This window comes from Podarcis bocagei, assembly GCF_964188305.1.
Source record: "Podarcis bocagei genome assembly, chromosome: 14".
NCBI classification, from domain to species: Eukaryota; Metazoa; Chordata; class Lepidosauria; order Squamata; family Lacertidae; genus Podarcis; species Podarcis bocagei.
The window spans coordinates 42,588,313-42,602,292 of NC_138139.1; the positions used below are offsets into that span (position 1 = coordinate 42,588,313).

General features: G+C 46.2%; 1 protein-coding gene across 2 annotated transcripts in view; it reads right to left on the bottom strand.

Annotated features, from left to right (window-relative positions):
- Nucleotides 1-13,980, bottom strand: part of DCUN1D3 (defective in cullin neddylation 1 domain containing 3) — a 36,984-nt gene that overhangs the window by 4,267 nt on the left and 18,737 nt on the right. For both annotated transcript variants that reach the window (XM_081169719.1, XM_081169720.1), the window contains exons 3-4: nucleotides 10,141-10,222; nucleotides 945-1,477 (exon numbers count right to left, since the gene is read on the bottom strand). In XM_081169719.1, coding sequence (XP_081025845.1) covers nucleotides 945-1,375 — 431 coding nt within the window. In that variant the 5' untranslated portion in view covers nucleotides 1,376-1,477; nucleotides 10,141-10,222. The remainder of the gene's footprint in view (nucleotides 1-944; nucleotides 1,478-10,140; nucleotides 10,223-13,980) is intronic.

Below are 13,980 nucleotides of genomic sequence, written 5' to 3' on the forward strand. Positions count from 1 at the left end.
TCCCAAAGGTCCACTCAGTCAAGCATCCTGCTTCCCAAAGCGGGCAGCCGGATGACTCCAGGAAGCCCACACGCAGAGATAGAAGGCAAACAACCTTCTCCTGCTATTAACTAATCTTGGACTTATGCTCATGCACTAAAAGGTGGTTGAAGCACCAAAGATCTGTAGCTCAGTTCACAGACTTACCTGGGGTTACCATGACGTAGGTCAATGGGTGAGCTGCACCCCCCTCCACAATACTTCAGCCCTGTATACCTGAAGGAGCGTCTCTGCCCCCATTGTGCAGCCTGGGCACCAAGGTCCAGCTCCAAGGGCCTTCTGGTGGTTCCCTCATTGCAAGAAGTTATAGGGAACCTGGCAGAGGGCCTTCTTGTATTGGCACCCTCCCACCAGATGTCAGAGATAAACAGACAACTTTCTATAGGCATCTGAAGGCAGCCCTGTACAGGGAAGCTTTTAATGTCTGGTGCTTTGTTGTGTTCTTTTATATTCTGTTGGAAGCTGCCATAACAACAACAACAACAACAACCTAACAAGTGAGAGTGGGACTCCACTTGGAGGGACCAGTTGCAAGTCTTCAAAAAGGTGAGAAAAACAACTCATTTGCACATACTTTTTTCCAAAAAGAGAAGAATCTGAGAATCATGATTTTTACAACAGCAGGTTTAAATTTTCAAAAACATTTTTTTGTAATCCAACTATTTATAAAACCTGAAACCATCACCTGAAGAGGCATCCTCTAATGTATAAAAAGGGGGTGCCTCTTCTAAAATCGACGCAGTGTGCATCACCTAAAAGACATGGGGAGTATGGTTTCTGTTAGAATCGTTTTCTCTTATATACAGCTTATGTAGATTCACAATCAATCAGAAAGTTGGCAATCCACCAATATTTATGTAAGTCAGGAAATAGTCTCTGAGCAGGTCACAGCTGCAGGAACTCACCTTGTGAATTTGCACATGGTAGCTGCCTGGAACTTCCATGCCAGGACGAGGACTTTGAATTCAGTTGGGTCGACACAGAGGTCGTTGCAAAAATGCTCCATGCCTTCCTCCAATATGGCATCTTCTCGCTCGTCCTTGTATCTCCTAAATAATTCCTCAGTCCTGTGGAGGGACGATTCCTCCGTGCCAGAAACTGGCTCCTTCTTCGCATCCCCGGAAGAAGAAGGAGGATGACTAGACTCTACAGAGGCTTCCATCTTCTTTGTCCCATTAACCAGGATGTCCCCGGAGGATTTCCCACCGACGGTGCAGTGTTCCTCCTTGTGAATCGTGCTCCGCTTGCCGTGAGCCTTGCCGCTCGATTCTCGGTCGCCATTTTTGCTGCCAAGAGTGGAAGAAGGATTCTTGCACTTGGTGACGCACTGGCCCATGGTGTCCCACGCCCAGCGGTTAGAGCGGCCCCCTTGCTATCGCACGCCCACGCCGCCGCTGCTTGGTGGGTCTCAGCATGCCATCATTGACGGTGGAGCAACCTAGGGGGAAGAGGGTGGGGAAATTGTTTAGAACAGGGGTGCCAACATGAATAAAATATTGGGGTGTTTGTGTAAGCCCCGCCCTGCATAATTGATCACATGACGCAGTACACACACACCATTTGAATGGCAATGCCCATCAACTTGGGGGGAGGCAGCCTCCTCAGATATTTTATTGGGGGGCCAAAGATCCCACAGTCTCTAGGAGTTGGCTCCTATGGTTTAGAAATAACAATAAAACAATGAACAGGGTGGTGATACAATGACTACTGCAATCGACACAAGATCTAAACCACTGAGCCTTTTAGGTTTGCCATTCGGAAGGTTGGCGGTTCGAATCCGACCGACGAAGGTGAGCTCCCGTTGCTCTGTCTCAGCTCCTGCCAACCTAGCAGTTTGAAAGCATGCCAGTGCAAGTAGATAAATAGATACCGCAGTGGCAGGAAGGTAAACAGCATTTCAATGTGCTCTGGTTTCCATCACAGTGTCCTGTTGCACCAGAAGCGGTTTAGTCATGCTGGCCACATGACCCGGAGAGCTTTCTGTGGATAAATGCTGGCTCCCTCGGACTGAAAGTGAGATAAGCGCCGCAACCCCACAGTTGCCTTTGACTGGACTTAACCGTCCAGGGGTCCTTTACCTTTGCATGTATGCATCACAGTTGGTGCCACCTTCCAAGCAAGAGACTGGAGGAAATTACCTAAGATACAGCTGCCATCTGTAGTTCATAGAGATACTTAAATTGAAAGCAACTAACTTTAAAAAAGGTGTGTTGCCCAATTAATGAAAGATGCACTTATAGTCAGTTGAATATATAGTCAGTTGCCCAAAATACCTGGAGAAGGATTTTGGGGAGCACTGGAGAGGACAGAACTGGGCTAAACAGTCCCATCCAATATATGACCTCATCCTTTGTTCCCACTTTGGATACTCTGGCTAAACTCTTATGTCATCCACAGTCTCAAGATTGCAGTCTCTGAAGGATTCTTGCGCACCCTCCCAGTTGTGCAATGCAGCCTTGCAGAAGTGCAAAATGTGTTTGGCCGGGCTTGCCCCGACAGCACAGGAAGTGGCTGTTTCTGGGGCAGTACTTTGCATGTGAGCCCTGCTGAAGCTCTCAAGGCAAGGATTCTGGTGCAGCCTGCAAATTGAAGACAACCTAGTGTAGCCTAGTGGCTAGGTCACTGAGCGATGGATGGGGAAATAGTTAGCTCGGATCTTTCCTCTGCCATGAACTCATCTGGTGATTTTTAGTCTAAGACCCTTTCCCCCCAACCTATTTTTATAAGGCCATTATAGGGTTGCAATCAGATCGTATATGCAAAGAAGTCTAGAAATCAGAGTTGTCACAAGTAGCCAATTTCAGCCGTTGACTGAATCAATGAAAACAAAGATATTCTTCAGGTGTTTTGGGCAACTGGCTGATGGCACTTCATCTGGAGGGCATCAGGCTGGCAAATCCTGGCCAACTTTGGTACAAGATCTCAGGGAAATAATATCATTGCACAAGGCCCTTACTAATCAGCTTAGGTCCAGGATATCACAAGGACTGCCTGATCCCTTATATTGCCACCTGATCACCAAAATATTTGAAGGGAGTCTCCATTGGTGATCAGCCATGGTTCAGAGGTGCATCTTGTGATTTACCAGAAGCCATGCATTCAATGCATGTGATCCCAAGCCAGTAGAACTCCCTCCCAGCTGAGGTCAGGTAGGCACGTCCTCCTTGCTGAACCTGCATGGCTTATGGCTACGTGCAGTGCTAAGAAATGCTAATGATTAAGAGGTGTAGAAATGGCTTAAATTAAAGAATTAAATGAACAACTTCCTGCCAACTGCTGCTTTTAATGATAGATGTCAGGGATTGAACATGGGACCCCTGACCTATGGTCTTTCCCCCAAGGTGAAGCCGAACGTCCCCCCGCAGCGCTGAGAGGGCTCATCTAGGATCCTGGTGCACCCCCATTAAGACTGGCATTGTTGCTTTATCGAAGCCCTTTTAAACAGCATGCTTCTGCAATGCTGTGACCAAGGTTGTTGGTTCGCAAATTCTATGTGATTCTGCTTGCCTCTCCAGGAGGCAGGACAGGTAGCATGAGAGACATCATCACATTATTGTGCAATAAAAATTGCTTACACAAACACCCCTTGTGCTAGCTCAATATGCTTCAAATCTGCCAGGAAAAAAAACCACACACGTGGATTCAGCACAGTCTCCACATTTATTGTGGGCGTACCTAAATGACCCCCCACTGCCCCAGGTCTCTCCATTTGGAAGCACCCTTTAAACTGTGTGACGCCACATTTCCTCACCTCTGCACCTAGAAAGCAGCTGTGGCTTCTCCCAGTGGCCGACTGGCAAGAGGTAATCAAAGGAAATTCCTAAAATTCTTACTGTAACACAGGGTTACAAAGAGGTCGATTCATGCGCTGAATTTGCCGAGACAGATGACTCTGACCCAGAATCTTTTTCAGGAAGCTATTTAAAAACCATAAATGCATTTTAATAGCTAAGCATCCAAGGAGCTTTACGATACCCACAGTTTGCATCGAGCTACTGCCAAGTTTGGATTCCTGGCTCCATTTGCTGCACTTTCTCTTCTACCAGTCTCCAAAGTTTGGATTTTACAGTGGAAATCTAAAGGCCTGCATCCTCCCCACCAAAAAACCCCGTGCTGGAGCAATGTGCCTGGGGAAGGGGGGGGGGAGAGTATAAGAAGTGATATAAAAAGGCAATATAAAAAGGCTATGATGGCGACAGAACGACTTGCCTTCTGTGGGATAAATCAGAGGGATTGCATGTTGCCCACCCTGACCCAGTCCCATAAAAACTGCTAAGTTATCATTAAAAAGGACATGGAGTATTGAGGCTGGCTGAGATGGCAGATGGTTCTAATCATGGCTAGACTAAACTGTGTTCAGTGCAGAGCTGTCTTTAAGGGCTCCTGGAAGCACAGCAGCCCGCCTCATAGGGATGTTGTGCCAGTGGGCCAGATAATGCACATCGCTGCTCTCTTCCAACTGGAGTGAGTGCTCAAACCTGGTTTTATCTTGGAGGCTGCCAGCTCCTCTACACCATCTTTACAAAACTTTCAGCTCTGCCAGGGCAGCCTCCCTGGCACACTCCATGAATACGCCAAATTTATGTAACAAGAGAATGAAAATGTTATCTGCCTTTCCAGGGGCAGATATGCTAACAATGCAAGTTTTTGTCATAAAAGGGGCAGCAAATACTTTCAGGTTTAAGGCAGACCTCTGATGAGTACGGTTTTTAAAGGCAACCACTTATAAATCATCCCTACTTTATGGGGAGAGATGGGTAGATTTTGAGGAAAGTAATTTGGAAGCGATGTTTCACTGAGCAACACTGAGCCCAATGCTGGTTAACATTGTTATAATCTGACTTTGAGGGTGTTCAGACTTCCCAAATCTGTACGGATATATTTTTCATTCGAAAAAGAATTTTTGAGGTAGGTTTCTCAGGGAAATGTACTTGCCAGCCAATTCCAAGCATTTCCCCGCTTGGTTCAGTTCATTAAAGGGAAATCAATACTTTCAACAGTACTTTCAAGATCGAACTTTTGCTGCTCTTAGAAAAGCTTTCGCGGTCCTTCACTTCCAAACAATGCCTTCTGCCTATTTGAAGGGAAAGTATAAAAGGATTCCCTATGCACAGCGGATGTGTGTTTGTGGTACCCGGTCAGTAATCACAGAGTCCAAAGTTGGCGCTAATGATATCACACCCTTCAAAAAGGTATTTCAGGAGCAGTTGACGATGTTTCCACTTCCATCTTGCTTTAAAACATTTAACATTGTTAGTCACCGTAATTAACATATCCTTTTACTGATTAACTGCATTCTTCTGAGATCCGGAGAAAACCTGTCTGAAGTTTGATGCTGCTTGATGCTTTTAAGATTCGCCTCTCTAGATATAGATACACACAGACACACACTCAACACTTGGTATTAGAACAGATCTTTCCAAACTGTGTGTCGCAACATGGTAGTGTGTTGGCTGCAATGTGTAGGTGTGTCGCGTGAACGCTCCCTGCGCTCTTCCCGGGGCTGGAAAGGGGTTAGTTTAGCCTCTGGTTTGCTAGCAAAACTGAATTACTGTGTCACGCGAAATGATGCATGTCCAAAACACGTGTCACAAACATGTAAAGTTTGGAAAGCTCTGTATTAGAACTTTCAGGTGCTCAGAGCAATCTAGTTTTCATCATAACTTTTTTTTTCAGCCCATGGTCTGTATCCTTAGAGGCCACCTTCCAGAGGCTGCATGCCAATGGTGCGCAGAGCCAAGACGCATGGGGTGTGGGAAGAACAAAGTGCAACTTGCCTCAGGGCAAGATTTGAACCAGGGATCTTTTGACCCATAGCTCAGCCTTAGTTAGCTGTTCTATGAAAGTAACATATAATGACTGGTGACGGGACCAGCACTGTTATTCAGCAGTAGTGTATCTCAGTCTCTGGATGGTGGTGGCTGTTTTTTTTTTTTTTATCTCAAGTCTCTTCTAAATTTATGCTGCCTCCTTTCCAACCCAGCCCTGACCACCGGTTGAGAAGAGGCCCTCAAACTCACCCACCTGGCCCAAGGTTCAGTCCCAGAGGATGAAACATTCTGGCATATAGCTGCCTGCTGTTGCAGCACATGTGCAAAAATCAGCAGACAGTGGCTGTAATCTGAGAAGGCCTAGGATGAAGATACCAGAGCCACCGCCTCCCTTACGCAACTCTGTGAAGCATGATCAGATCAGCATCCGAGGCCCTGCTCCATCTCCCTCCATCTTCTGAAATTCAACAAGTGGTATGAGAGACGGGGCCTTCTTGGCTGTGGCATCCTTCTTGCAGAATGCCATTCCTAGGTCCACCTGGCCCCATCATGGCGTAACCCTTCCACACCACACGTTGAAGACCTGCCTCCATAAGACGGCTTTGAAAGATCAGGAAACTGGGACTGCTGGTGAATCGATAATGGTTGCTATGGGTTGTTGTTTTGTGGTTTGAAAATGTCAGTAGTGCATCTGCTTCAAACTTCTTCTGCTCACTGCCTGGAATCTCTTTTCTGATAGAAAGGCAGAATCAAAACAACACACACAAATCCCACAGCAGCAGCAGAAAGGGAGTAGAACAAGACATCTCTGTTCTGGCTTTTTAAAAAGCCATATACAGAGGGAAGCACCATTCGAACAAAGCAGTGGCTCTTCCCACAATAGGATGGGATGAGGAGGCCAGTGGGAGGTGGGATGGTTATGAAGAACCTATTTTAGATGCATGACACGTTATCCTTAGCTGGCAGAATTGTGTGTGTATATGCACAGACACACACAAAAACAAGAAGGAGAGAGAAATGATGCCAGAAGTTCTCAGCAATGCAAGAATTAGGTGTGTCCCATTACTATGCAGAGCATGAATGCAAACAAGAGCCAGTCAAGAGAGTTGGAAAGATGAAATCCAAGTGGATGTGACCCACTCCCAGCTGGCGGTGAATTGGCAAAGGAAGATGAGCAGTATGCATCAGTATGCTTCAAGATGGACAATTACTTCTTATTATTATAATCTCTTAAGTTGCTGTACCAAGCCAGCCATTCCTTGTCTCTATCGAGCCCTGAATCCAACAGCGTCAAATCTGCAACCAACTCACACCAGAGGCAAGCTGGGAAATATTTCTTGGCTGAAGGAGGATAGACTTTCAAAGTCTGCTCCAGAATTGGCTTCCTAGCAGGTAATCTGCAGGACAGCACCCAAATGACTTCACGTGACTGAAGCCTAAACTTGCGTCTTACTTGCAAATGCAAATTCAGACAACTTCTTTCATGGCAGGACATATGGGGCAGGAGGGGAAAGGGCAATTGCCTAGCCCATTGGTCTTCCACTGGTGGGTCAGAGCTCACTAGCGGGTCACAGCCTGATCCAAGGTGGGTTGCAACAGGAGTACTACCAACATGCAAGTATATGACAAAAGGTTAGGACATGGGTTCCTATATGCATGTTTGGATTGAAAGTGGGTACTGGGTCTGAAAAGGTTGAAGACCACTGACCCTACAAACCTGACCAAATGCAAGAAGGAAGCAGACACCGATTACAATTAAATGTTACTCATGCACAAAAAAAACATTCCTACACTTATGCTCACAGAAGCTTTGCTGTCCCTTATGGACAGAACTAAAAAGAACCTAGGGCTATATCCAATTCTGTTAGAGTAGACCCAGTGAAATTAATGGACCTTCATTAGTCATGCCCATTTATTTCAACGTGCCTATTCGAACTAGGAAAAGCATATTGCACTTTTAATTTTTATAGGCAGAGAAGAGAACCACAATTTGTTGGAATAGATTTTCAGTAGGGAAGAACAAGAGGCTAAGGGAGACTTGCCCAAGGCCATAAAATGAGTTCAGAGAGAGAGAGCGCATTTGCTTCTGACACCCACATGAAGTTTGCTGTTTGAACAGCAAAGGCTCCTGCAAAACAGGTTACAGGATATTCTTCACCCTCCAGCTCTCTATAGGGCCAGCCCAAGGGTGCCTGCCAGCCAGATTACCAAAAGTTCAACTGGAAACAGGAATTGCCCATTGAATTTCATAAAGACGGTCCACACTTTGGGCGAGGCATAAACCCTAGGTTCTCAGCTTTAAGTCTAACATACTGTTTTACTCGGTTAGACCAGAACTCATTTAAGCAGAGGAAACTACCAAACAGCACATTCAAAAAACCATCATTGACATAGAATCATAGAGTTGGAAGGGACCCAAGGGTTATCTAGTCCAACCCCCTGCAAGGCAGGAATCTCAGCTAAAGCATCCATGACAGATGGCCATCCAACCTCTGCTTTAAAAGCTCCAACAAAGGAGAGTCCACAACCTCCCAAGGGAGTAAAGCTCAGATTAATTTTACAGGAACACATTTTTACCCAGATCCCTTGAAAAAGCTAAGTGTGAGGGCTTTCTGTCTCTATAGGTAGGGTGATGGTGATTAGCAGAGGGGGTGTGTGACCAGAGGGGATGGCACCCATCACACTCATTCAAAAACCCAATGTGCGTACAGACCTATAAAAAGTTGGTGAAGGGAAAACGCACAAAGTCATACACATTTGGGGGATGGGGAAGAGAGATGAGGGCTTGAGGAGGGTGAAACTTATTTTAATCCTTTAGCACTGTGTGCCATTAAACCTACAAACTAACCAGAAGCTCTGTGCAGATTTGCATAAAGCTCATTTCAAAGTAAGTGTTTATTGTTTGTGGCCACAGGCAACTGCACAACAACAGTAATATTAATTACATAGGCTCCCCCCCTTCCTCTCTCATAACACTGGAACTCGAGGACATCCAATAAAGCTGAATTCAGGAAAGGCAAGAGGAAGTACTTCTTCACAGGGCGCAAAGCTAAACTATGGAATAAGTTCTCACAAGAGATAGAGATGGCCAGCTTGCATGGCTTCAAACCTGCCTTTAGCTGCAATTCTGAAGTGACCCTGCAGTGAACCCAAATGCCAGGAGAATGCAAGGGGCACGATTCCATCACTGTCCAGGTTTCAAAAGTTGCTTCCATTTTCTGACACAAACTTGGATTTCTGCTTAAGTCTAATAGTCTGATTATAGCTCCACCTCCTTAAGAGGTCAATCAATCCTCTTAAAATCATCGCCGCCACCACCACCACCACCACCATCAGTTTTAATCAAGACTCCAGCTCCCCTGGTTGAAGGAATCAAACAATAGTAAGCTTACATTTGACTCTGCACAAGTTGGAGCCACAGCTCTCCCCACCCCCTCCCCGTCTGTGCACTCCTAGTTGAACTCCTAGTTGCAGGAAGCTAGACAGAGAACCAAGGAGAGTTTGGCTGCTGTGCTGTCCCCCCCCCCCCCCCTTTGCATCCAAACACTTTCTTAAAATTCACAACTGAAAATACGATTGTAAGAGACAAAAGATTATGTCTATGAAAAGCAGCAGGGACCACAGCTTAGTGGTAGAATACATGCTTTTGCAAAAAGGCTTGATCTTGGCTACCCCAGTTAAAGGATCTCAGCAGCAGGTGCTGGGAAAGATCACTGGCCAGGACCCTGGAGAGCTACTGCCAGGCAGAACAGATAATTCAGAGCTAGATTGTCCAATAGTTTTGTGGATCATTCCTGCTCCCTTTCTTATAAATCAGGAGAGTGATACTCATTTTCCATCCAGCAGGCATTTGGCCTGTGTGGTTTATGGAGGTAAATAAGCCAGCCGGGATAGAATTATACAACCACAGATCATAGAATCGGAAAGTTGAAAGGCAGCTTCTAATATACCACATTTACTTGAGTCTAATGAGCACCTTTTTTTTTTTTTGCCAAATTATGCTGCAAAAAAATTGGGTGCGCATTAGATGGCGCATTAGACTCGAGTAAATAAGCATCTCGGCGTCAGATCCCGCTAGCCAGCAGTGAGGTGCGGGCTCCACCCTACCTGTCCAATGAGGGGGTTGTGGCTGTGCGCCCCTCAATGGATGAGCGCCCCCTCACTGCTGGCTCACACCACCCTCTAGACACAAACAGCCCTCCAAAGACATCAGCTATAATATTGGCTTGCCAAAAGAGCGGCTGTCTTTTGCTAATGGCAGAGTGGTCCAGACTGTCTGAGAAGCACACTTGTCTGGTCTACGAGAGAGCAACCATAACAGAGGACTTACATGCTATCCTCAGAGGAGCAGGAAGGCATTGCAGCAATGAGTCCGACTCTCCACCCACGCATCAGGGTCTCTCCATGGAACACTGTGAAAAACAGGGACATGGTTTAGAAATCTTGAAAGAAGGAAATTTCAATGGCTGCGGCACATACAAAGCTCAAGTCACCACCACAAGGCAAAATTCAAAGGTGGCAGCTTCATTTATGTGGCCATTGCTCATTGCTGATGGGTTAATTCATACCAGGGCATACATGAAGGCTAGCTGCTTCCAAGTACACAGACACCAAGTTGCATAAAGCATTTTGGCCAAGATGTCATGCACAGAGGATTAGCAATTAGAATACCAATTACAGTGGTGCCTCACAAGACGAAAAGAATCCGTTCCGTGATTCTCTTCGTCTAACGGTTTTTTTCGTCTTGCGAAGCAAGCCCATTGACGGATTAGAGGATTAGCGCTATTAGCGGCTTATCAGTTTATCGGATCAGCTGATAAGCGGCTTAGCGGCTTAGAAAAAGGGGGGGGAACCCGCAGGAACTCGCAAGACATTTTCATCTTGCGAAGCAAGCCCATAGGAGATTCGTTTTGCAAAGCACCTCCAAAACGGAAAACTCTTTCGTCTAGCGAGTTTTCCGTCTTGCGAGGCATTCGTCTTGCGGGGCACCACTGTAACATCTGATGCATTTAGGGAAGGGGGGAGGACATCTGTAGCTCTGCAGATGTTTCTGGACTGTCACTGTCATCATTGTTGACCACTGGCTATGCTGCCTGGGACTGATGGAAGCTACAGTCCAGCAGTATCTGTAGAGCTGCAGTTTCCCTCCCCTGATTCAGAGTATATAAACAAGGATTTACATAAGCAATGGGGAACCAGTCTCCATGCAGAGATGGGAGCCGGGTGCATTCAGAAGGTGTGTCTCCAACAGTCTCAAATCCATGAACGAGAATGCAAGTTGACTCAGGGCAAAAGTACACTGCAATGTATTTAATCAGTTTTATGTCTTGTTTAAGGGATTGAAGAGGGTCCTGAGAAGTCTGTTATCGATGCAGACACTTTCACTTCTACCTGTGAACATTTCAAGTTCACAGAGGCAGGAGAAGGTCTCAGTTGTATGCGTAGGAATCTCTAAAGGGTTTTTAGGTTGGCTGCAGGGTACCTTAGCCAATACTTTCCTCTGGGTGCCCCAACACCAGAGGTGAGGTAAGTTACAGTAAGAGAAGGGAGCCTTTTTTCAATGTGGCACCCAATCAGTGGTATTCACTCTCCAGTTTTCTTTTAAGCCATGGTATTATTCTAAAAAAGACTGACATTATGAGCCATCAAGCCTTAGAAATGGAACTTTTCCTGAAAGTTCCCACAGTTTGGGGCACTAGTATGTGTGTTCCTCACACATATCTTGGAGCACTATTTAGGAAACCTGGATCTAAGGGCATCTATTATATTGTTTCTTCATATTGTAAATTGCCACAGAATCTAGTGATGAAGAATGGTATATCAACATATAAGATGCAATTCCTATATTCAGGGTTCTTCCCTAGCAGGAATTCAGTTCTGGCACCTGTGTGTGCTATTGCCATTATACGAGAACAAGGGAGACATTCATGGTGAGCTCCAGCACCTCTTTTTCTCAAAAAATAGCACTGCCTATAATACTTTTTTTTGGGGGGGTCACGGGTGGCACTGTGGTCTAAACCACTGAGCCTCTTGGGCTTGCTGATCAGAAGGTTGGCGGTTTGAATCCCCACGACGGGGTAAGCTCCCATTGCTCGGTCCCTGCTCCTGCCAACCTAGCAGTTCAAAAGCAAACCAAAAATGCAAGTAGATAAATAGGTACCGCTCCAGCGGGAAGGTAAACGGCGTTTCCGTGCACTGCTCTGGTTTCGCCAGAAGTGGCTCAGTCATGCTGGCCACATGACCCGGAAAAACTGTCTACGGACAAACGCCGGCTCCCTTGGCCAGTAAAGCGAGATGAGCGCTGCAACTCCAGAGTCGTCTGTGACTGGACTTAACTGCCAGGGGTCCTTTACCTTTTTTATAATACTTTTTTAGTGCATTCAAGTCACCTCCGTTTGGCAATCCAGCAATCACACTTGCATGGTGAATGTCTGCTTTTCATCAGCGAGCTTAGAGTGAGCTCTTCCTTACAGTACTGACTGCCCAACATGGTGAGAGATAGCTCTGCTTTACAAGGCCAACATGGCAAAAAATGTTTGGCAACTCACTTTTCACTCCCATCAAGTTATGCATGAAAGCCTCCATGTCTGCTTGGCCAGAGACTGCAGCCCATTGCCACTTCAGTTCTGGAAAGCAGAAGGCTCCACAGACAAACCCAGCTTCCTCACAGATTTGAGCAGACCTCTTTTGTATGCCAAGGAAGGACAAAGTCATGTTCTCTTCCCCACCTAGGCTGGCCTGCAAACACGCTGCAGCAAACCCAGGTGCCAAGCAATTGGAACATCTGTTGCAACAGACAACAGTGAACTCTCTCTTACTATTTTGGGTTCAGTTGTGTTGCAAATTGTTCTGTAATCGGGTTGCATGGTAGCCCTGACAACATTTGTCCATTAATAGCTGCCGACTGGAGGGGTGGCGGGGAAAGAAGTCAACATTTCCAAAAATATTTTTAGAGGGCGATATTTTTGGAGAGAGAGGTGCTTTTTCTGGGCTGGGTGCTTAGAGGGAAAAAAGACACACTTTTAAACAGACCAAGACAAAAACAACCCTGCAGAACACACTTTATTAAAGGTGACTAGCTAGTTACAAGCCTAACATCAGCGATGAGCAGCATTACACAGGAAGTTGTTTGGTACAGAGTCAGGCCATTGTTTCCAATGAGCTCAGAGCCTGCCTACATTGACTGGCAGCTCTCCAGGGTTTCAGACAAGGGTTCCCAGGCCTACTTATAGATGCTGCGGGTTGAACCAGGGGTATTTGCATGCATAATATTCAGTGAGCTGCAGCCTGTCCCTGAGAGCTTCCTTATCACCAGGACCAGCCAACCTTGTTACCAAACTCTGCTTTTCATCTCTTGCCTCTCTCTTGTCACACCTCTCATTTCCTTTAAATCCTTACTCAATGCCCACATTTCCTGACACACCTTTGGCACGACTACAGCGTCCTCTGGACACTGCAGTAGCCAAGTGAAAGCATACATAAATGAAAGCCATACACGCTCTTCCCCTATCTGTTGCCATTTCTCTAAGAGCTCTAGCTCAACGGCAGAGCATTTGCCTTGCACACAGAAGCTGCCAGGTTCAATCCCCAACATCCCCAGGTAGTGGTTCCTGCCTGAAACCCTGGAGAGCCACGGCCAGTCAGTGTAGACAATGGTGAGCTGGACAGACCAACGGTCTGATTTGGTATAAGGCAGCTTCCTCTGTCTCCATTCCTTGGCTGTCTGTGCCAAATTTTAGATCGCAAAATACTTGGGGAAGGTATTGTGTCTTATATTCTAAAGAAGCCTTCGTCCAACTTGGTGACCTCCAGATATTGTGGACTTCCAATTTCCACAAAGAATGGAGCTTATGGGAGTTGTTTCCCTTCTATATTCATTTCTCTTCTGCTGTAGTGTCTGGGCTACATTAGAGAGGAGAAAACTAAAGTAGAATCCCATGCTAGAAAGTGAAGGATGAAGTGACAATCATAGAATTGTAGAGTTGGAAGGGACCCTAAGGGCTCATCTAGTCCAGGCATGTCCAAAGTCTGTCTTGGGGGCCTAATCCGGCCCGCCGGTCGGTTTAATCCGGCCCCTGTGGCAGTTTATCTCCTGGGGTAAAATCCTAAAAAAAACCTCAGCAACTTTGGTCAGCACCCACGGCCCTTCATTTCATCAAATCTGGCCCTC